Raw genomic sequence first — 23,767 nt, 5'->3', positions numbered from 1 at the left:
CCACAGTACCCGCTGTTCCTTGGACTGCAATCTGAGATCTCGGAGATCTGCAAGAGCCACTCACCTAGCTTGGGGATTACTGCCCCGAGTGCTCCGATTACCATGGGGACCACTGTTACCTTCACCCTCCACATCTTCTTGAGTTCTTCTCTCAACCCTTGGTACTTCCCCAGCTTCTCATGTTTTTTCTTCCTGATGTTACTGTAATTCAGTATAAATCTACATCTATCCCTATAGCCGTCTTCCTCTGCTTGACTACCACCACTATGTCCGGTTGGTTAGCCACCACCAGTTTGTCCGTCTGTATCTGGAAGTCCCACAGGACCTTAGCTTGGTCATTCTCAACCACCCTGGGAGGCATCTTCCATTTTGACCTCAGGATTTCCAGGCCATATTCAGCACAGATGTTCCTGTACACTATACTGGCCACTTTGTTATGGCGTTCCATGTATGCCTTGCCTGCTAGCGTCATGCACCCTGCTGTTATGTGCTGGATTGTCTCAGGGGCATCTTTACATAGCCGCATCTGGGGTGTTGGCAGGTGTAATAGACCCCAGCCTCTATGGATCTCAAACTTAGAGCTTGTTTCTGTGCTGCCATGATTAGTGCCTCCGTGCTGTCTTTCAGTCCAGCTTTGTCCAGACACTGATAGGATTTTTGGATCTCAGCCACTTCCACTATCTGCTGGTGGTACATACCGTGCAGGGGCCTGTCCTTCCATGATTGCTCCTTCTCTTGCTCCTCTGCAATGTTGGCTTCTGGTAGTTTGATGCCCTCAGTTCTGACTAGCTTTCCTCTCTTCATTACAGTTGAGTACAGATAGTTTAGTCTCCTGGCTCCTATCTGTCTGGTATACCGCTTCAAGCGGCTGGTCAACGTTGTGAGTCTTTGCTTGGCAGTTTCCAAGGCTTCAGGTATGGACAGCTCGTTGCACTTCTTAGGCACCTTCTTCATCGCATCTTTCTTCAACTCCGATATTTGGCGGTGCTTTCCACTGTACTCAACATGGAAACATTTTGCCTTGCTTTGCCATCAAAGCATCCCTTGATTAAGCGGTGTAAATTTACCACCTTAATGACTAATGTGTGTGAATTAAAGTTAAGTTCTTGGTAGAACTTACAGTACAGAGGCATTAATCAATATTTTGCAGGAATACAAATACTTAAATCAAAATGTTTGCTTTTTTTTTCTAAATAAGGAGATGATTATTTTTGATAAGGCTCACATGTATCTATTGACTGGAGTGTATCATCCAACACATGAGAATAGATATTATGCCCATGTCTGTCTGTCAAAATAAACAACTGTAATCACATATCCAATTCATTCATTACTTTTTATTTCTGTTTATATGAGGCAGTTTCAGGAACAGAAGAGTATTTTTTCAGTCACTATTTATGTTCCTCACCGAGAGAGTAAACACTATTGAAGAAACGAGAAAAAAATTGGATAGAAAACGGGCGGGGATGGTCCGAACCAGCGTTTGCTGGCATTTACTTGCCTCAGTGTGCATGTGTATTTACGTGTAGTGTTTTGTTCCTGCTGCTCTAATGTTGCCTTTTATGTTTACCAGTTCTAGCTTGTTTAAGAAAAAAATCTGATGGTCTGACTTTAACTAAGGGGATAGGCTGTGTTAAATCTCAAAAGGGCCTTCTTTGGGGGAAAAAAACCCAAACAAAATATTATTTTCCCGTTTTTTTTTTTTATGAAAATCTCTTTGTACCTTTAGTGTTTTGCTCACTGCTCTCAATCTAGTGTATAGTCTCCTCTTATTCCCCATATTTAAACTTTCCATATATCATGTTGATAATTTAAACCTTATGTGTGCAACACAGTGTAATAACAAACAAATACCTGTCATACTAAACAGTTTTAGCTGATGATAGTTGTAGGCAGCAAACTGACAACTTCTCAAGATTTTGTTGAGTCTGTTGTTGAGGACTCCTTTATTTATCCTTGCAGGTGTTTAATGTAACTCATAAACAAGTTCTCAGTGTGATTTTCAATCACACTGACTACAGCTACAGAAAAAGTCACATCTTTAGCAATGTAATACAAAAGTACAGTGAATTTGTTTACTCTCCATGCGGTGCACAATGGCAGCCTCATAGCCAAACGCAAACTGGCAGGAGTCTACCACTGTAAAATGTCACTTCATACATCATTACATCTAGCCGTTAATCTTCATGCAGTGTCATATGCTCACTTTTTTTCTCTGATTGGATCCAATTAAACAGAGTACCTCATTTTTACCTCACTGACAGCCTTATTGCTAAAAATCTGTTGTTATCCAAAAGTCCTAAATGTTCCCTAGTGTCATAACAATTCAGTATACAAAGTTTGGCATATGACAATATTACATGGCAAGCGAACTGTGAATGAACTGCGTGTCATTTCTTGGAACAAGTAGTTAACACTTTTAACCATCAGAAATATTTTTCCTACACTTACATACTAAAGGTAGTGTCTTACCCAAGCAAAATCCAATAGGTAACGTAGAATTATGGCTAACCCAATTGACAATTGACCTAATTCACTTTCACTAACCCTAGCTGGATGGGTATAATTGCCTTGCCATAACCTTTGTGTCATCTTGTGTTTGTGTAGCCAGTTAAGGTTATATTGATCTTGAATATTATTAGCATAGGCGTTGGAATCATTCAATATGTGTTCTTTTCTTATATTTTGTTATTGAGAGTTTTAAACTTTAAAGAGAAAAAAAAATAGTTGAGCCCGGCTGTTGAGCCATTTGTGTTTACAGTGCTCACTCTGCACAGACTACAAATCCATCCATCCATGCATCCATCCATCCATCCATCCATCCATCCATCCGTCCTCTTCCACTTATCCAGCTCAGAGCTGCCAGAGGCTGGAGCCTATCCCAGCTACTCTCCCTCCAGAGCTAATAATTTAATTGATGATGGGTAATGTCACAAAAATTAAACTTAGATCACTTAGAACTGTTTCTGCCAGAATGCTTTTGGACTGTTGTGCCTTTTCAGCTTTAAGCTGATCAGCTTGGAAGTTACATCCATTTGTCTGGTCATTATTCATATCTTAGAGCTGAGGTACTTGAATTCATCTCTAATACTTTCTACATTACAGATGGCTCACTATCTTAATTCCCAATCTAATTCATCAGATTGTTCGAGCCATTTTTGATTCTGCTTGAAAAAAATACAAGGAATGACAGTGAATCAAATGACCAGAACGTATTAGTGTTCAGGGAGGAACTGCAGCTTTATTATTATGCCAGTGGTAATTCAGGCCACATCACATGGAATATTTCAGCTCTTTTTTGAAACACCCAGCCTTCCCAATTTCCCCGAGAGGATCAATAGAGTTCATCTTATCTCCTTTCTTCGAATAGCCTGAAGCCTTGTCAGGCATCGTACGGCACGTCTCAACAGCTATTTGATGAGAAATGCAGAGAGGCAATATCTATAAAGAAGCACTGAAATGAAGCTTGTGTTCAGCTCAGATGAATATATGGACAATATTCGCATCAACGTAAATTAAATCTTATCTAATCTAAAATGATTGATAACTCATAAACACAAGCTTTAAGTATTTATAATTTTTTCTTGTAGTTTGCTTCTGTCCTTGTTTTCTATTTCTTGACCTCTTGTGGGGGGTCACCACTTGTGTCCACCAAGTTAATTAAAATGGCAGACAGCTACGGGAAAAACAAAATCCCTTGACTGCCCTGTTCTTAATGCACAGATTATGTATTGCATGCTTATGATTGTACAGCAAAACAATAGGCCAGTGACAAGAAAGCAGTCTGTTCGCTTATGCATAATACCCCCTCAAGAGTCCTTAAGGATCTGCCAAGACAAGTTCAACTCAAGCTGTCAAGCATGCCGGTATAAGATATCAGGGGGCTATGTTATATTTAATAGCTTATCAGCAGCAAATATTTGCTTTGCTAATGCCTGTAATTTATAATGGATGTTTTGACAGCAACACGGCTTCCTGTGCAGGCCCCACCTTAATTTTCTTCCATTGTGAGTTTTTCTTTTCATAGATTACTGCTCTGTACTGACAGTGATTGGAATTGGCTACATTATGTGTGGAATCCGTTCATTAATATATGACAGAGGCTGTCAAATAAACTGAAGTTTTCATTTTATAATATGCATGCATTCTTTAACTTACAAGAAGCTGAAATCCAGGAAGAAAAATTACAGTTGTTGAGAAAAAGACAACATATTGTAGAATGTGGCAAAACATACAGTTGAAAAGTTGCAAAAATAATATCATCATTTCAGATACTGTATTTGTGTTGCGCGTTAATTATGGACTTTAAACAACTGGTGTTTATAGGCCTTTCATATATAATTACAACCTTACAATAAAAATATACAATTTTATCAGTTTGTTTTTGTTTATTATTTTGAAAGAAAAAAAACAACAAGAAATCATCATTGAATTTTATGCTATGGGAGCCAACCAAAGGCAGAGGGAACCAATAATAACTTTGCTTATCAAAGGACTTTGTTGTTCACTTAATCAGAAAGCTTTAAATGATCTATAATTAAAGTAGTGGACTTCAAAAAAGTATAATTCCTTAAGATGTACAATAGCAAGTTCCTTAACTTCAAATCCAAATGTTCATATGTTCTCTTAAGATAATAGGAGACTGGTGACTTTACAGGAAGGTCAACACAACAACAAGGTTGCGATTATTTTGTCCAGCCAAGTAAGTATAAGTGCTAACATTAAAAATAATACATATAGTTATTATTTATAAAGTGTAGCGGTTGTTAATCTTAAAACTTTCATTAAATCCAAGAGGTACTGCTTCATGACAACATTTAAGTGAGAATAGGAATATTTAAGAAAACCGTATTCTGGTGATGTCGCCACCAGAATAGGGTTGTGGGTCACTTTTTGAGTGGAGCTTGTTTATTCATCATGTGCTCCACCTTCTTCTTACAAAGACAGCTTAATCTGTAATTATAGATGGCCATTAGTGTGTCAAATTTGCTCTACGAGGGTCTGATATCCACTTATGAGGACATTATACTACCACTGTTCTATCAAAATTTTAAACGAATATCCTCATTTGTGGCTCTCATTTTTCTTAGAAACAAAAATTGGGTAAAAAAAAATCTGGTAATTCTTTGTTTTTACATTCATTGGGCCCCAATATGCCCAAATATCAAAGAGAAATTAAAAATGCATGCTGTGGAAGAGTTTGGGTCTTAGGAGGTTAATGGATGTCCGTCTCTTCATCTTAGCCATGTGACTGACTATCTGCAGTATCTAGGGCATACCTCACATCTTGTTGAAATAAGCTCTAGCTACCATGAACCTCTACAGGATAGAGTGTGCATAACTAATAGTTGGACAGAGCCAGTGAATGCATTTTTGTTTTCTACAGGCATGGTAATCAACATAAATAATGAAGGCATATTTTCATGACATGTAACCTGTTAAAACACTGATGCCACAGAATCATCTTGTCCTTTTGGGTTGTTTTTGCCATTAACAATGAATCTTATTGACCTTTTAAGCTGAAATGTGTTATGACAACAGCGCCGCACTTGTAAGTGGTGTCAAGCAATGTGCACGCCACGGCCAGTTTGAAATAAAAATGTCAGCCCTAAATGCAATGCACTTTTCCTAGTTTATTTAAACTTTGCAGGGCTGGGTGGAATGCACCGCTTGGGAGTGTTTGATACATAAATATGAAATATGCCAGTTTATTATGCACACTGCATTCACACTCCATAGTGTAAATTTGGGAACAACTCGACTGAGATGAAATACAAAATGTGTTTCCGGAAGACTTGGTTTCTGGTGCTTCGCACTGAGGCTAAAAGGATGCTGCACTGATGGCTGTTGAGTAGTATGAAAGTTGACCTAGATGGACAGTAAATATCAGCACTTAGTGCCCGTGAGCATATCAGCACTTTATAATGTGCGAAAATAACTTTGACTTGAATAATGGGAATTTATTTTATGTGTGTGTTTGTGTGCTAAAGTCCTTTAGGTTGCTGTGATAGCCTATACTACTGTATGCATTGCATTTTATCACTGACTATACAATTATTTGCAATAATAAAGCACTAAACTTGACAGCAAATTCTGAAAGATAATGTGCTCGTTTAGTCAAGGAGCAATACACTTATTCGGATGCTGTTGCATTTTTCTAAATTAAAATATTAACAACATGAACATGTAAAAAAAAACTGACTTTATTTTTAGGCCTGCAGATTGACAATACTGCGGGAATAACACGTTATGCCATGTGCAGCATGGTGCATTTCATTTCGTCTAATGCACTGTGACATACAGTATAAGCTCCAGAGAATCTTATTTTCTCTCTGAGTGTGTCCTGGGGCTTAACTACGTCACATTTTATAATGGCTGCCAGTTCTACATGTCCTCAAAAGGTGGTCCTTCTGTAGTGGTGAAAGGAGGTGCCACTGTGTGGAAATGATATTCGGTCAGCTTTGCTTCACCGAGTCACAAAACAACTCATTACCTCAGCTAAGAGTGCATCTTATGTCTGCACTGGAGTGTGTAGTACATTGTGCAGGTGTGGGTGTTAAAAATAAATAAAAAATAAATAAAAGGAAAGTCCAGAATGTACTGCATGTTCAATTTCAAACTGAATACAGCACCATGTTAGGGAATTATTTTATCCAATATTATTTATGTAAAAAAAAAAAAAAAAAAAGTGAGGTACACAGTGATCTGTAGTTTGACTGTGAAAATATTGGGCCAGATAATTATTGATGCCCTGCATCTGTGATTTTTAGTAATATTTAAGGCCTAGCATATCATAGTTGATGCATGACATGACACATTTTCAAGAAATACATTTTAAAAAAAATTAAAATACTTGGATGTCACAACATTTTTGTCAGAAGGTTCTAAAAGCAGTTTGAATTTTTGGGCAAGTTTATGGTTCAGACTTTAAAGCTTTAAGTTGCAGATTAAAGTTTTATTGGTGATACATGTGTCCCACCTGCAGGAACTGAACTTCATGACAATAGATGCATTCACATAATTATATGTAATGTCAAAGGGCAATTTCTGCTTGGGGCTGACATTAGACTAATTTGACACTGATATTTCTTCAGGTAGAAGCAATATTCAGAATCTACATGCTGACAGCTCTGTGTGTTTCTATATGGGCACCGGACACTAAATGGTTATAATACATACGTATGTTTACCCCAAAGGTCACTATTTAAACCCATAACTTACTTACTTGCAAATCTGACTGCTGGTTAACATCCCCAGTCGGTGTTATATAGAAGTTTCCATCCAAACAAATTCCACAATGATGTTCTCATTAGAACGATACATTTACTCGACTCTCGACACTTTTCAACATTTTATGGTGCTGCAGTGAGATCAACAAAACAATGCCCACAGCTCTGTTGGTACTAAAGAAATGAGAAAAAATAACCACACACTTCTATAACTATGTTTTACAATGTTATATATATTTTTGCTTTTATTCCTGGCACTGTGGTAAGTTACAGCCTTTCACAGTAATTTCCATTATGGTTCATTTTAATGATTATCTCGGGGTAAAGTCATTTTTTCATGGAGGTCATGGTTATTTTTTGGTTTGCAAGTCTTTCCAATTTTAGCATGTCTACCCATGTTTTGTTTTTGTTTTTTTGTTTTTTGGCTTGTTTGTATTATACTCTTGAATTTTCACCAGCTGATCGTGCTGGCAGTTCTGAGTCCAGAGGGAACACAGTGAGCCTATTTTGATGTGTTTCATCGAGACTCACTTTCCAAAACCACAGTGTGACTGTATAGCTTCAGGACAGGGATTGCAAACAGGGACGTTAATCTGAGAGGTAAGAAGAAATGTGGTTGTGATAGATGTGACTGAAAAGTGGTGTAATCCCAGGCATGTCAGAATAAGGGTGCCGTGGCCGTGTAGTGGGCTGCTAGCTGCTAAATGTGTCCGTACTTGCAGAAGAAATTTTCTTCCGTCGTTCTTTTTGCTGTTTGGATTCCCTTTTAATTCAGTTTGGATCGGCGCACTGTATGGATTACTCAGTCAACTGATGCAGAGGTCAAGTGAATGTTATGAGTGGCACTGGATCAGAAATGGATCTGGACAGTCTAACATCCTTTTTTGTCTTCCTTCCAACAAGGACTGATACAGACAGTCTTACCTGTGTCATTCAAAAATATCCATATTCACTTATTTTTACACTTTTTCTTATGTCTTAATTTATTGTGCTCCTTATTTTGTGTATTTATTTACATTTCTAATATAGTATTTATTCTTTTAAGCTGTGTTAGCTTGGCTGCTCTAACCTTTGAAATGAATAAAGTATATATCATTTTATATAAAAGGGCAATGCAGTCCTGTGAAAAGCTAAGTACACTCCATGATTCAGTACCTTACAGAACCATCCTTAGCAGCAATAACTTAATTTATCAGTAGTTAGCGATAACTTTAAGTAATCATTATTTGTACAACTTCATTATTCTGTCTCATTATTGTGGAAGAAATTTGGACGACTCTTCTTCTTGCCACAACATTTCATTTACATGTCAAGGTCTTACTTTGACTGGGTCATTGCAACACTTTGATTCTTTTTTTTCACCCATTCTGTTGTCGATTTGCTGCTGTGATTAGGATCTTTGTTCTGTTGCATGACCCACTCTAGGCCAAGCTTTAGCTGTCAAATACATGTCCTCACATTCATGTGATCAATTGATGGAGTTCGTGGTCAACTCAATGAGGTGACATCTGAGTATTTCAAGGCTTTGTGGTCCGCTCACTTGACTATTCTCTCTTTTAGCTAGTTATTTAAATGCTGCATTATTGCACAGAAGTTAATGGTAAAAATGTAACCACTGGAAAATAAATCCCCAAAACAAGCTGAAGCTGGAGTCTTTCCTTTCTACAAACCAATTGCTTGTACACTTATAAATATAACTCTTATAAATATACTGGGTTTACCAAGTAGCTTTTCGCAGTACATTTTGCAGACAGTCTGGTTTTTAATCACATTAGAGACAGTCTAAACTTTCTCCTATCTGCAGATGCTGGACGACTGGGTCATCTGGAAAACTTGATGGTTACTTTGGGTTAAGCATTAAGCTGGTTTAGGACCGATCTTATTACCAGATCAGTGCCAATTAAAAAAGAGAAATTCCCTTCTTATCAAATGCTGTTATTGCTTTCCAGCCATATTCCCGTCTGTCTTTACATCTCCCCTGACTGTGTCAGTGCAGACTTCCTTTTAAACATATTGTAAGGATTTTTCTGACTAAAGTGAAACTCTCCATTCGGAAAGGTCTCAAAGGTCATTGAGAGTGGAATTTCTCGAAAGAATATAATGATTAAGGCCCTAAGGCTTGAGTGGAGACTCTCTCCTCTAATTTTATAATTTTGGGAGAATAGACAGGCTCTGCATACATAGCATTCCTACTCCTCCTCAATACTTACGGCAAAGGAGCTGTGTTAACCTTGTTTGAATATATGATCAGGCATGAAGACTTTATAAATGTGTATGATCAGTATGAATACGCCCTCTGAGAGAAAAAAAAGCCGGCATCGGCACTGGATGACAACACTCTCAACAAAAGTCATCGTTTTGTTCTCCTTATTTCAAAGCTGGCTGCAATAAATGTTTCTGTATAAAGAATCTGATTCTCTTGAAATCTCCTTGCTCAAGTATGTTGTAAAAAAATTCCCAGAACACCTATAGAAGTATAGTGTATACATAAATACATCTATAGTTTTATTCAGATTCAGTTCACAGAAAAAGCTCTTGGGTACAGCAAACCACAAACCTTATGGGTTTTACTATAAATGTTTTTTAATTGCTATTTGGATTCAACCATGTTTTGTAAATGAAGAAATTGAATTTGCAAGACAAGACAAAGCATATTGCATAATTTCTGCTGCCCTTGCACTTTGCAGAAGTTGTCCAATTAAGCGTCATGTTTTTTTCTTTTCTTTTCTTTAAATTTACATTTAATTGAATGTACGTTTGTTAATAATCTATAGATTTGGTTTTAATACATCAAACCTAAGTTGATGTTACAGGTGTTGTGTGTTTGGACAGAATCATTCACTTGTCTCCAGATTTAGATGTTAACTGGCGCCAACAGCTCATGACCCAAACTTTAGCATCTCTCCACCCACTACCATTCAAATGATTTTAAGACTTTACTGATCATGCTTAAAGTTCAGTGGGGGTCTTGCCCTGAGCTACGTTTTTGACCTTTAAGAGGCCTGCGAGCCAGAGTGCGCTCTCAGATCGTCAGACAGGCCACTCCTGACTGCTTTTAAGTCTGAAATCAAGAGGCAACCAAGCACTTGCTGCGAGGGCTCCTATATAGTCAATTGCCCAGCTGGAGAAACTGATGCCCACTGAGTCAATAGTGCTTTTTATACAGCACCAAAAATGCTAAAGCAACATGCAGTGCAGGCTACAGGGCAGATGCAAATGTGATTACCTCTTTTGTGTTTTCTTTTTTTCAGAACAAGAGCTTGAAAAACAAGCTGCTCTCGGGGAACAAACTTTGTGATGCCTATGCTGAGGAGGTAAGAATTTTCAATTAGTGCATTCTGTTTCACCTCGTGCATAGTTAATATTCAGGTCCAGCTATTTAATTGTCTATTGTTCATGAAAAGAGTGCAGTTTGTAACATAATGCAGACATAGTGCGAGCAAGTAGTCTTAACAAAGCATAAACAGTGCTATAACTGAGAAATGCAATGTGATTGCTTTTAATTCAATGCAAAGTATTAAGATATTAATATATATTAGAAAAAAATACACGTTTGTTTGTTTGTTTGTGTTTTATCTATGGCTTAGCTTATCATTTAGTTCATTAGTTGCTGCTATAATAAGAAAACTCTTGATGCGACCTGTGTGTGGTGAAAGATTTATAAAGGTCCAGTTAAAGGTTAGAAATGATCCATTTTTGTCTCCCTCTCGCTGTCTCTCCCACTCCCTCACATAAACATACCCAGACACACACGCAAGCGCGTGCAAGCACAAAATCTTTGTTTTGGCAGTCCAGTGAATCTCAGAACAACTTGTCTCTAAGTGCAAGCTTTTTGATGGCTGTGCAGTGCAATCTGAGAAACTCAGGTTGTGGTGAGAGTAGCTTTGAGTGCATTTGGTCTGTGTCATTTTTGCTGTCACTTTTCCTCTTCTTCAGCTCTGCTTTCAGTTTTTTTTACAGTCAGCAGTGTCCATCAGGTCCACATCCATAGTGAGCCCTTGAGCTGAGCTTTGAACTGTCACTTTTGCCTTCCTGATGGCCAGTGCACACGCTGTAATCTAGCCATGCAGGATCTTACAAGGCAGCGAATCCTACAGGCATCCTGTTGACATGCTTGAGTCATTGCAGCTGGTATTGTGTAATTATGGGGTTCATAGTTATGCAGTTGTAGAGCTGGTGATTCCATGCTTTTCCTATAGTCAGGCTACAGTATGTAGGATGACTTAAGATTTTTACTACCTTAGTGCACTGACATGACAGCTTGACTCTGTGTGGGGATGGAGGCTTTCTTGAGAAAGAGACCCTAGGCTAAACCTCCCTAAAGGCAGCATGAGACTTGTTTGATCAGTGCTGTAGATGATTTTATGAAGCTTTTTGAGTGACAGAGCAATTTCAGGTAAAAATGGCAGGGCAGCTATCCACCCTGGAAGGTATGAGTATGGAAACTGAGAAGAATTAGTCTACCAAATTTAGAATCTCTACCCTTAAAAAACGTAATTACTTTTTCTACATAAATGTTTCTAATCTTAATGTTTCTATTTCACAAGGGAAGCAGCTGTCTGTATAATAGGTCAAAGCTCCATAGCACTGCAATATGCTTCCTCCAAACTTGTATCAATCTGTCCAACATTGCTTAAATTCAGCAAACACTGAACATTAACACCTTCTTGAAAATTGTGTTTTATTTGCAAGGCTGTCAGATTGAATAGTGAGTATACTTGATAACAGAGTGTATTTAGTCAAACAAATGTTAGAACAGTATAGCTTAGCAGGAAGCACTTGCCTTTCCCATGCCTCAGTTCTGTCACCACAACTGTGTTATTATTTTTTGACCGACTGAATGAAGTCACTTGAGAGTGTGAATTATTAAATTCTGATCCTGCAATGTGGTTAACACAGAATAAGCCGACACAGCTTAACAGAGTTGTTTGGGGGGGCAGAACACATATGTCTTGAACACCATCAGCCGTAACCGACTAAAAGATCATACTGCACAATGTTACGTGCTGAAGAGCTTTTCATTGACCTCGAAGTCAGCCCCAAAACTAAGGTTATTCTCAAGTCCCTAGTGAGATGTAGAAAATTGATGTTTAACATTACAGGCGCTTTTCCTTCTACAAATCTTCCAGCTAAAGATCCCTGACATTTCACCATTTAAGCTGATCCAAGCCATCATCACATATTCAAACTCTGAGTTGTTTGATGGCACATTTGACTATGCAGCCTGTCTGATTATAACACTTCAGGGAAGTGTTGGACAGAGTACAAATGCAATGAAGAGATACTGATTGAAGTTGTGGGTCACTCGCTATACTGAGCCAGAATTTTCATGCAACACCAAAGGCGGTCATCAAAATGGTGATAAATTATGTGCTTGTAGTTAATATACCATAATATCCCATCCTCAATCCTTTTTAATTCCAAGTTCCAGTCTCTGCCAGCTGGATTTTTTTTCTGAAGATCTGTTATCAAGGCTGGGAGGCTTTGAGATCTTTAGGGAACAAATCGCTACTAGACTTTTCTTGACCACAGGTAGATGGAGGTCATTGTCTTCAATTCCTTTGGGAGACTTTAAATGGAGGAGTAAATCAGAGAGAAGAACATTGTTCCATGTGCCTTCTTCCAGAAAGTTATTTATGTTTAAAGGGTTATAGAGTGAGCCTGCAATCACACTGTAATGATTGTGAAGTGAAAGAAAGTGATAGACTCTAAAGCTACAAAACAAATTGCCACAGGTAATTGCGAACAACATCATTAAAAGTTTTTTTTCTAGTGGCAAGAAAGTTACGCCTCCTCAAACATAATGTATCTTTAGAGAGTTTAAATTCTGATATACAGTGCAGGGCAATATTCTTGAGCCATTACTTAAGGCTCTTATGACTATATTTTCCTAGAAAAATGGGAAATAGGAACATCAGTTGATTAAGATGCGTGAGCAGGGATACATGGTAATACAGTACATTTGACAAAAACTGAGTTTTGAAGATTCTACTGTCAAAGACAATATTTGATGTAATCACCTTTATCCCTCAACAGTCTGACTTTATGTAGTCTTCAGAAAGAGTTCTCCAGATTTCTTGAAGGACATTTAAATCCCTTCTTTGGATGTTGTCTGCCTTTTGTTCTGTTCTCTGTCAAAATGGTCCTACGCTGCTTTAGTTATGTTGAGGGCCAGGCTCTGCGGGAGGCCAATCCATGACTGATAGTGGTTAATTGTGTGTTTTTCTATCCAGGTATGCCTTTATTGCATTGGTGGCTTTCTTGGGATCATTGTCACGCTGAAAAATTAAGCTGCTCCCAATAGATGGTATTGCATGCTGGATCAAAACCCAATGGTTTTTGGGGTCATAATTTATATTTGACAAGGTCCCCAACACCACTAACCAAAACACAGTCCCAAATCTTGAGAGAGTCTTCATCCTGTTTCATAAATGGCTGTAGACACTCACTGCTATACTTCTCATTTATCCTCCTTTATGCATATTGACAATGATTCATCACTCTATAAGATTAGTTGCCATTGATTTTCTGTCCAGTTCTTATGTGATCTGGCAAATCTCAGCCTTTCCTCCCTGTTTTTCTTCCTTATGAATGGCTTCTTGTCAGCCACTCTTTCACTGAGACAACGTCTGATTAGGCTTCAATGAACAGTACATGGACCAACTGAAGGGCCAGATACATCTCTCATGTCCTGTGTCAAGTCTTTGAAGCATTTTTCCGTATTTCTTAAGCACATGACTTTTAGATACTGAACGTCTGCTGTAGATCAGTTTTTAAGCTTCCCGCATCTTCCTTTGACCAGTTTCCTCAGATTTTTTTGAAGGTTCAGTGCATATCATGCAAAGATACGTTTACCAAGTTTTCAGCTGATAGCTCTAGGAATTTACCTTGTTAGTGTAAAAGTACTGATTCATGTATTCAATATTATGTTGTCTTTGGTCTTAATGTGACTTTCTTACTAGGCTGCTAGTAACAAAGTGTCTAAAGCTTGAAGTGTCTTTTTTGCTTGAATGGGTTCATGGGTTCGTAGGTCAGTGTTAAGTGGCTTAACAAACAACAGATACGTTCTTCAAAAAATGGTCAGCTACAAGGACTTGTCCAAAGAAAAACTTTGAAAGACCTTCAAAAAGGATGAAGGACTATTGACAAAGACCACTTCAATTAAACTGATGTGTGGTTCAAGACTTTTGAATAATACTGAATGTTTGTTTTTTTTCTATAGAGAATCATTATTCTATTATTGATTATTTGTAATAATTATTGCCTTTTACAGTGTTTTATGCAAAACATGAATCTGAATACCCACCCAAAACATCAAAACATTCAAAAAACACTGAACAACATTATGTAATTTGTCTCTAGAAATGATGGTTTTATCTTCAAAGACCTTTTTAGTTAAGGTTTTTTCTTTTTTTCAAAGCACTGAGTCAGAGATTTTTTTTCTCATTTTCTTTCCTTGCTGTGATAGCTTGTGATAGCATCTTTGAATCTTAAATCAATTCTTTGAAGCAATGTCCAAGAAGCGAGATTAGGCCTTTTTTCAGCTGGTCTCAGATAAACTTTCTAGGAACAAATTCCATTTGTTTTCACATGATACATTTTGGGATTTTGTGTGAGCAAGTAGGAGCATGACTTTTTGTGTGATTTTTGTTCTCATCTTGAGAACTGGGAGTCTTGGGAATTACTGTATTGTATATTGGAATACATTTCATTTGGTGTGGTAATCGTTTTTACAAAGCTGATTTAACTTGTACATATTTTTTTGTGAGGCTGATCCTCCACCTCGCATAGCAAGAGCTACAGTATGCTCTTAATCCATGTGCTGCTGTGAAAACCACTGAGCCAAAAAGACTTCAAATTACATGTTAAGAGCACCACAGGGGTTTTAGTGATATGCATGATCTTGCATGCATACATACATGATCCTTCCCTACTGTAAATTTTGTGATTTTGTACTTATATATTCGTTAATAATCATCAACAAGCTAAGTATTATATTAAGAAAGGAAAGAAAGGAACGAGAAAAGAAAAAAATATCTATTTAAAAAAAACACTCCATTGGCCACTCTTTTACCTTCAGAACTGTTTTAATTATTTGTGGCATAAATTCAGCAATTGGTCCATGACTGACAGCAGCACAAAGTTCCTGCAGAGTTATTGACTCCACATCCATGTCATGAATTTGTGTCATGGTTATGTTGCTGGAATTAACCATCAGAAGATGGCTAAGAAGATAAAGGGATATAACTGGTCAGCAGCAATATTTAGGTAGGTTGTAGCATCTTCTGTAGTTCAATTTTGGTGAGCCCTTGTGAATTATTAGCCGTACCTTCTTGTTCTTAGCTGACATGAGTTTTACCCAGTGTGGTCTTCTGCTGCCATAGCCTACCTTCTTCAGAGTTCATTCAGAAATGCTCTTCTTCATATGTTGGTTATAATGAGTCATAACTAGAGTTATTGTTATTTTTCTTTTAGCTTAAAAGCTATTTTGTCATTTTCCTCTGATGTCTTAAATATGAGAGCTGTTGCTCTCAGTAGACTCTCTGTAAAACCCTAGAGATGGCTGTGTGGGAAAATGCCAGTGCATCAGCAGTTTCTAAAAAAAAATACTCCAAACCAATAAGACCAGTCTATCTGGCCACACCATGGCCAGATAGACATTGTCACTTACAGTAAATCACTTTTCTACATTCCCATTCTCAGTTTGAACATCATTACAGCTTCTTTACCATGTCTGTAGGTGCCTTAATCAACTGAATTACTGTCATGTGATTCAGTGATTGGATATTTGCTTTACCAAATATCTAATCAGTAGTTAAACAAATGTACCTAACAAAGTGGTCAGCCATGTATTTTCTGCTGTTAGTGTAAAAGGAAAGCCCTTGATTTAGAACAAAATACTTTTCGTTTTTCTTGACTAAAGACTTGTATCTAATCTTGAGTTGAGAAGACGTATGTGGTTTACGGCTAAAACTAATACTTCTTTTTGGCATTTTGAGTTGTGGCATAACATGAAAACCTAGCAGTACCGAGTGGTGAGGCTAGTGCCAGGTTTACATTTTTGTAAGGAAAATTAGTAATAATTCATCAAAGCAGTAGCTTATTAATCCTCTGATCAGAGAATGATTGATGAACTTTTTCAGCTTTAGCATTGGGGAACATACTTTTCTCAACAAATATAGGCTTTTTTTCTTACTTTTTTGGATTTTGGAATTGTGGTTTTGAGGCTTCCTGCACTGTATTAGATAATATTGCCATCATATGCATTTCTTAAATATTGAGGTGACACCAGGCTTTATATTTAATATTATTCTCCTATGAAATAACAAATATAATTGTCAGAGTATGTGAGAGTGCTGCCAAGTCAGTTGATCAGTTAATCCAAACTCATTTCTTCCATCTGGGCACAAGGAGCAGACAACTCCATTCAATATTATGAGGGTTAATAGGGCTAATAAGACTCTTGGCTGTGTTACTCAATTTGCCTGAGCTTCATTAAAAAACAGTTCATTGATGTGTTATCATTTGCACTAAATTGATTTAGAATAGTTTCAGTAAATCTGACTTTACTGTATTTAATTGTAAGCTAATCACATTTAAAATCCTTCTTCTCACATACAACATCTTGAATAATCAGCTCCTAATTTTAAAGACTTCGTAGTTCTATATCACCCAACACAGCACTTTGACCTCAGACTGCATGCTTACTTGTGGTTAGTAGAATATGTAAAAGTGGAACAAACTCCCAGTTTGGATTTGGAAGACAGACATGACATCCTCTCTTCTTTTAATATTAATCCTAAAACGATACTTTTTGATAAAGCTTATAGTTGGAGCTGGATCAGGTGACCATGTACCAACACTAGACTTCCACAGTATGTCACCCACAAACAGTCACAGCTGATGACTTCCTTTCCCTGCGCCTGGTTCTGTCAGAGGTTTCCTCATGTTAAAAGGGCATTTTTCCTCCCCACTGTCACCAAGTACTTGTTCACAGGGGACTGTGTGAGCTTTGCCTTACAATATAAAGTGCCTTGAGATGACTTTTGTTGTGATTTTGCACTATATAAATAAACCTTTATGGTAAATTGAATTTAATAAGATTTTTTTTTATTGTTGATTTTCAAAAACACTGAAAATACAATAATTAAATTCTCATTATTGTCATGGTGTGTCATATAACAGTGGGTTAACTTCACCAATACCAAAAAGCTTCAGTTGGCTGTTATATATAGCTAGAAATTTATTTATTTATTTATTTGGTTTTTATCCAGTTCATTGGAAAAATGTTATGCAACCTTCCCACAAACAGACAGTAATATCTTCAGGGGAAACATCTGATAGCTTACGAAACTTGAGTCAGTGTCAAGGTTAAGACCATTCGGTAAAGGAGTCTGACACGTAACATTAGAGATGTGATTTAATCCATTGCACATCTTTTCCTCACCAGAACGAATTTGTCACCTTTTTCCCATTCTGTCAAATTTATGGTGTCATTATTTGGATGACGGATGTTGTTACACTTCCATATTTCCGCCCTGTTATCATTCGAATTACCTTTCATTGTTACATTTGGATTAATGGAAGCACTGAGTAACCCAAACCTCACATATGCAGATAAGATATAATATGCTGGATTTGGGAGGATTTCCTGTAATGAAGGATTTCAAGGTGAATGGCCTCATGTAATTAATTCTACGGGGCTTTGTGAATAGAGCAGTGTGCCATCGTCATCTTCTGTGTTTTGTGGCAGTTAATGAGCTAGGAAACATATCAGAGTCTTTCCCAATGAAGCATCCCTTATTTTAATAAATGCTTTTTGCTTCCATCCATTATTAGACTTTGGTTGTGTGTGTGAGAGAGAGGGCGTTGTGGAGTTCTTCTAATAACATGTGTGCAAATCCGACATGAGCAAAACTAAAAGTCCATGCAGGCCATTCCTACATTATTTAAGGTTGATGTTACCATGTTTGTGTGATAGCCATTTATCAGTATCACTGTTTTAAACTTTTGTGTAATCAGGAATGAACTGTGCTTTGGCCAGAACCATTTACCTTATATGCATGTGATATCAACAGCTGTGTCACTCATATACGTCTCATCATGTACATCCTTGTTGTTGCTCCTTGTTTCCATCTCTAAGTCTTAAAATATTAGTTTTTTATTCTAACCTCTCAATGAGCACTGAAGCTGTGATTTATGAAGTTAAATTCCATATAATATTAGAATTCCTCCTTACCAAATCAGAAATGAAAGCAGATTTGTTTGGCTTCTTTGATAAAACCTCGTTTGGGGAGATGGGTGTTTTTAGCTTCGGTGATATATCCTACGATACAACTGATTTGTGTGAAGGGAGCATACAAGAGCAGAATCTTGAAATAAAAAAATAAATTTTTATCTCTATATCTACACTGAATAAATCAGATTACCTTGACTGGAAGGATTGAAGTGACATGTTTGCTTCAGACTGTACGACTCTGGCTCTGGTTCTGCTCCAGCTAGCATGCTGCTGTGTTCCTGCTGCAACTGCACTTACAATGTATGATGATGATGATGCCAGAACACTTTATCTGTCATATGTTGGTGTCGTTTCACCTTTTTTGTGCCTCAGGTCTCAGTCACACACGCCTAGAGATTGATTAGGAATTCCTGGTTAGTAAGCCCTTGGCAACTTCTTGTCGCTAGAGTGGTGAGTGGCTTCTTGGGGGTTGTTACTGGGTCAGAAAAGTAGCCTGCACAAAAAACCTTCTTGTGATTGCTTAAGTTGTTTGTAGGTTGTTGTGGTTCCCCATAGTTTGTATGGTTGACGCTGATTTCTCTGCGAACATTCACTAGATGCAAACCACAAATGGTGATTGTTCACCTTCAAAGTAAAAGCTGTGTGTTGACATCAGCATACTGACATGCATACAAACACATTTTCTCATTTGCCCGATAAGGCAAAAAAGAGATAAAGAAAAAAAAGACATTATTTATAGCTGCACTAAGTATTTTATATTAATGACAGATTAAATGACTTTGTATAATGAGAAAAATGTTCCTCGTACTAATAAATCCATGGAACATTATCACTATGCTCTGCTGCTCCCTTCACAAGAAATCCATGGATTCCTAAAAAATCAGAAAAGTTAAATGATTTCTGTAAAGTTCGAGCTCTTAAAGAAACCAATTGCTTCCTCAAAACTATCCATCAAAAGGTAAATATACTAAAGACAAGGCAAATGAGACTGAGCTGCACTTTTCTTAGTGGATAATTTTGAGTAGCTCTGTGTTGGTTGGTTGCATCTTGTTATTGGAGGAAAAGAACATAAATATGATGACTTCACTTCACTATATTTAAACTGTGAACAAGCAGAAGAGATTAAAATAAATTGATTCAAATAAAATTTAAATTTCATCCATGTTATTGGGTCTTTTGTACCCTTATTTTTATTTGTATATAATACCTCATAAAAGTATCCAATGGATTATACAACTATCGATAAGAGACAATGTTATTGGTTTACTTTTAAATTGAAGTTAGCCACTTTATTATCAAGTGGATCAAAAGTACTTTGCCTTCCATCCATTTTGATTAAGTGCTTTGGTTGCATTACTAAAATGGCTGAATGCGAAAATATGTGTTTTCATTTGGGATCGAGCTAAAATTTGCCAAAGAATAAAGCAAAGTAGAGGAAAAAGAAAAGAACATAACAGTCATGAGGTCAAGGTACAAGCTAGAATAGCTAGAATGGGAATTTATTAATCAAGTTTAAGATTTTTTGGACAAATGTTGGGTGACAGAAACAAGCAAAAACTCAAACTGTATACAAGCCAACCCTTAGAAATAACACATAAAGGAAAGCTCCATATAAGAAAGCCCAGTAAATTTGAAAGAAAACACTGACTGGAGTTTACTAATATGCATATCAACAATTCACAGTGTTTGTTGGTAATTACACTTGGACAGCTGTAACAAAATTACATGCATTTTTTTGGTAACTCATCTCTGTTCACAAAAAAAATAGACAGTTAAAGGAGGACATCTCCTCACTGTGAATGGAGGAAGCATAGTCATCCGTACAGGGTTCATTTGCTGTCTCTTGCTCACAGTGGCTTGAATTTGTGCAGAGCGCAGTGAAATCATAAAATTATCAAAGCATACTGGAGCAAAACATACTGCCTGGGGGTCTGCAGGATCTGTCTCAGTTGCAGGTCATTGCTACAACATCCAGCCATCCATCCATTTTCGACCACTTATCTTTGTATGGTTCATTGCGGCAGCAGTCTAAGCAGAGCTGCTCAGGCCTCCCTCTCCCCAGTCACTACCTCCAGCTCTATTGGGTGGGTGTGAGGGTATCGAGGCCAGCTGCCAGCTGAGAGATGTAATCTGTTGTCCTGGGCCTGCCCTGGGGTCTTCTCTCAGTTGGACACGACCATAACAGCTGAACTGGTTTTACTCAAAGCAGAGGAGCAACAGCTCTACTCCAACTCAAAATGACCCTATCCCTAAGGGGTATCCCAGAATCCCATGGTACCAGCTGATTTTTGCTGCATGGGTCTTATTTGTTCTTTAAGCCATATCCCACAGATCATGGCCATAGGTGAAGATAGCAGTGTAGATGAACCAGTAAATCGACAACTTCACCTTCAGGCTCAGGTCTCTAGTCCCCACAATAGTGTAGGGTCTGCTTCAATGCCCACACAGGACCAATCTACTTGTCAATCTCTAGCGCAGTTCTACCCCCACCTGAAAACAAGCCCTCGAGATACTCCTACATGTGAGAAATCAAGTCATCCCCGACCTGAAGCACACAAACCATACTATTCCAGGTAAAAAACATGGCTTTTCTAACATTATAATAAATAAGTATTTGGCATTTCTAAAGTGGCCTCCCACTAGTCCAAATCTTAACATTTATGGAGGCGACTGAACACACAGTTTGGACAAAGTTAACCTTAACTGATTATTTGGGGTATAAACTGCTTGCTGGGAAATCTGCTTTTCAAAATATTGAATAGTTATTGTATAACTGAAAATGCTGTTACACTGAGAATCAAACAAATGTGTGGTTTTCTTTCATTAAATAGTGAATGATGGGCTCCAGCTGCTCTTCTGAGTTTTGGCTTTATTTCAAGGTCATTGTTGTCAAGCACATAACTTCCCGCATTCACCAGGGCTCTATATGCCATCAAGGCAGGTAATGGAAATATATTTTGAAAAGTCTCTTTCAGTTACATCAGAGCTCTGTCCCATTACTGTGGCTTACAGGATTCCTTACTTAGTAGCCAAGGTAACTAGCCTGCTAACTGTAAAGCTTAACAATGTTTCAAAGGCTTTTCAATGTTTCAGTGTCCCTAAAAATAGGCTGAGAATTGGACCACAGGAGACACTCACATAGTTTATTTGGACTAAAAGAAAATTGAAAAAAAAATGCTTTGGCAATTCATAGAGTGCAGTGCATTCAAATATTTGCATTTATGAGTTAATACTCCACAGCATATGATTCTGTGGCCTTTTAAAGTGAATCATTCTATTACCGGTGAGTATCTCAAAAAGCTCCACTTAACCGATGCAAATAAAATTAATTTGCTAACATTTTATTTAATGACCCGGTTCACAGGGGGGAGAAAAATACAGGCTGAATAATTTCAAATCACATACGTCTGTGAGATACAGTTGTAAAGTTTGCTCTGTGTTTATTTAACCTAACATCTTGTTTTCATGTGGAGCCCAAGGATGCAGTTTTTGAATCCAGTTACACAAAACAGTGAGAGGTGTCCTGGGACATGGAGTCACCCTGGGGAGGAAAAAAAATAAGATGAAGAATCTCATATATAAAGGCAAAGGTGTTTGTACACAAAACCTTGTGAAGTGAATTTCTCCCTCGGCATTGTGTTCAGTGTGCTTTAGTAAAAGAAAATTAGACCTCATGTCACATTTCACCTGTCTGTGCCAAGGAAATGTAGAGATAAATAAGGCTGAGACACAAATATACAAAGAAAAGCTCTCTGGATCTGGGATTTTAAAGCTTGGTTTATTAAAATGAATTATTAACCTAATAATCTTTATGTTTAAAACTTCAGTTCCTCAGGATTCAAGTTGAAGCAGTTCTGTTTGCATAGCATGCTGTATTGGTTCCGATCACAAAAGGCTTTACAATACCTGTGCTCTGAAAACATTATTCAGCCTCGTTGAGGACTCTCAGAGTAACACTCTGTTCTATCCCGTGTGGAGGCTTTCAGTGTTCACACTCACATCATGAGCAGCTTTGAGGATGGCCATGTATCAAGCTATCTGGGGTACAGTCTCTGTGCTCAAGGTGCCCACTGATGTGGAGCAGCAGAGTGAATGTCAGGCAGCACTGGTCACTGTGCATGTTTGGGGGTGGCAGTGAAGAAGTGCTCTGTTTGTGTGAGTGGCTTAACTGAAGGCGGGCGAGACGCTGTCACAACCGAGGAACCTGCATGTGTGTGGCGATGGTGGCAGTAATGTGTGTAGTGGGAGTGAGAATTCAGGTTTAGACAGTGGGCAAGAATCCAGTGCATGACGGCATCATTGTGTGGACTATACAGTTCAGTGAAGGGTAGATTTGATATTTTCTCCCTCTCAGTAGGGCCTTCCTTTAAGCCAGAGCTTTGCCTAGGGAATGCTCACAAAGGAGTCTTCTGCTGCAGCTGGCAGAATCCTGCTACGTGATCTAAAACCAATTTCGCTATTTGAATAAGCTAACACTTATTTCCTTATCTTCCTCTTGCAGTCCAAAAAAATCCAGGCTCAACTGAAAGAACTGCGGTACGGGAAAAAGGATTTAATTTTTAAGGTAAGCTCAAACTGAAGGTGGGTGGCTTTATAGTAGCTCCAGACCAGGGGTAAACAGGTGCTTCATACCGCCTTCAAAGGATGATCCCATCACAGAAGGGGCTCTAATTAATTCAGGCTGCAATTATAAACTTCCATCCAGCAAAAGCAGCACACGGCAAAGTCAATCCGGCAGCTCTTAGTGAACATACCAAGTTTCGTCCTCTGTTTCCACCTCTCCAAGATTCACCCCATCCTCTTTAATCTTCTGTGGTATGTGGATAAATGGTTTGGACAGCAGTGGATGAAGTTGATACAGAATTATGCATTAGATCATATAAGGGAACCTTCAAGACAAAATTACAGATGACACCATGTATTTCTACATTTCAGGGGTAACACCCATTTCAGGGAATCAGATATGTGCCTCTTCCTCACGTACTTCCTCTGCAAGCACAATAAAAACAGTGGCAGTGTTGCGTATTATTGCCCACCCGTACATACTCCATTGCCCTGTGAATTGCGAGGACTAAACGTTCTGGGATCTGAGCGCTCACATAATATTTATTGGCATTTACTGGTACAAGGACTGACCTTTCAGGCCTTGTTTGCGGTGTTAAAATGTCAGTTGACATTTTTGCCACAATGCCCTGTAATGCCATTTCTTATGTGTATGTTTTGATGCTTTAAACGCATCACTGCTAAAGCTATGTTAGACATAAATGAATAAAAAAAGGACTCTGTCCTCGAGGATCGA

The 23,767-nt window shown here is 38.0% G+C and overlaps 1 protein-coding gene across 1 annotated transcript in view; it reads left to right on the top strand.

Moving 5' to 3' along the window:
• Window positions 1–23,767, top strand: part of luzp2 (leucine zipper protein 2) — a 143,040-nt gene that overhangs the window by 92,877 nt on the left and 26,396 nt on the right. The window contains exons 6-7 of the mRNA XM_005930814.3: window positions 10,481–10,543; window positions 22,970–23,032. Of these exons, the coding sequence (XP_005930876.2) occupies window positions 10,481–10,543; window positions 22,970–23,032 (126 nt within the window). The remainder of the gene's footprint in view (window positions 1–10,480; window positions 10,544–22,969; window positions 23,033–23,767) is intronic.

Source organism: Haplochromis burtoni, unplaced genomic scaffold (genome assembly GCF_018398535.1).
Source record: "Haplochromis burtoni strain Fernald_Lab_line unplaced genomic scaffold, NCSU_Asbu1 Contig_135, whole genome shotgun sequence".
Taxonomy (NCBI): domain Eukaryota; kingdom Metazoa; phylum Chordata; class Actinopteri; order Cichliformes; family Cichlidae; genus Haplochromis; species Haplochromis burtoni.
This window is presented reverse-complemented; position numbering and strand designations above follow the sequence as displayed.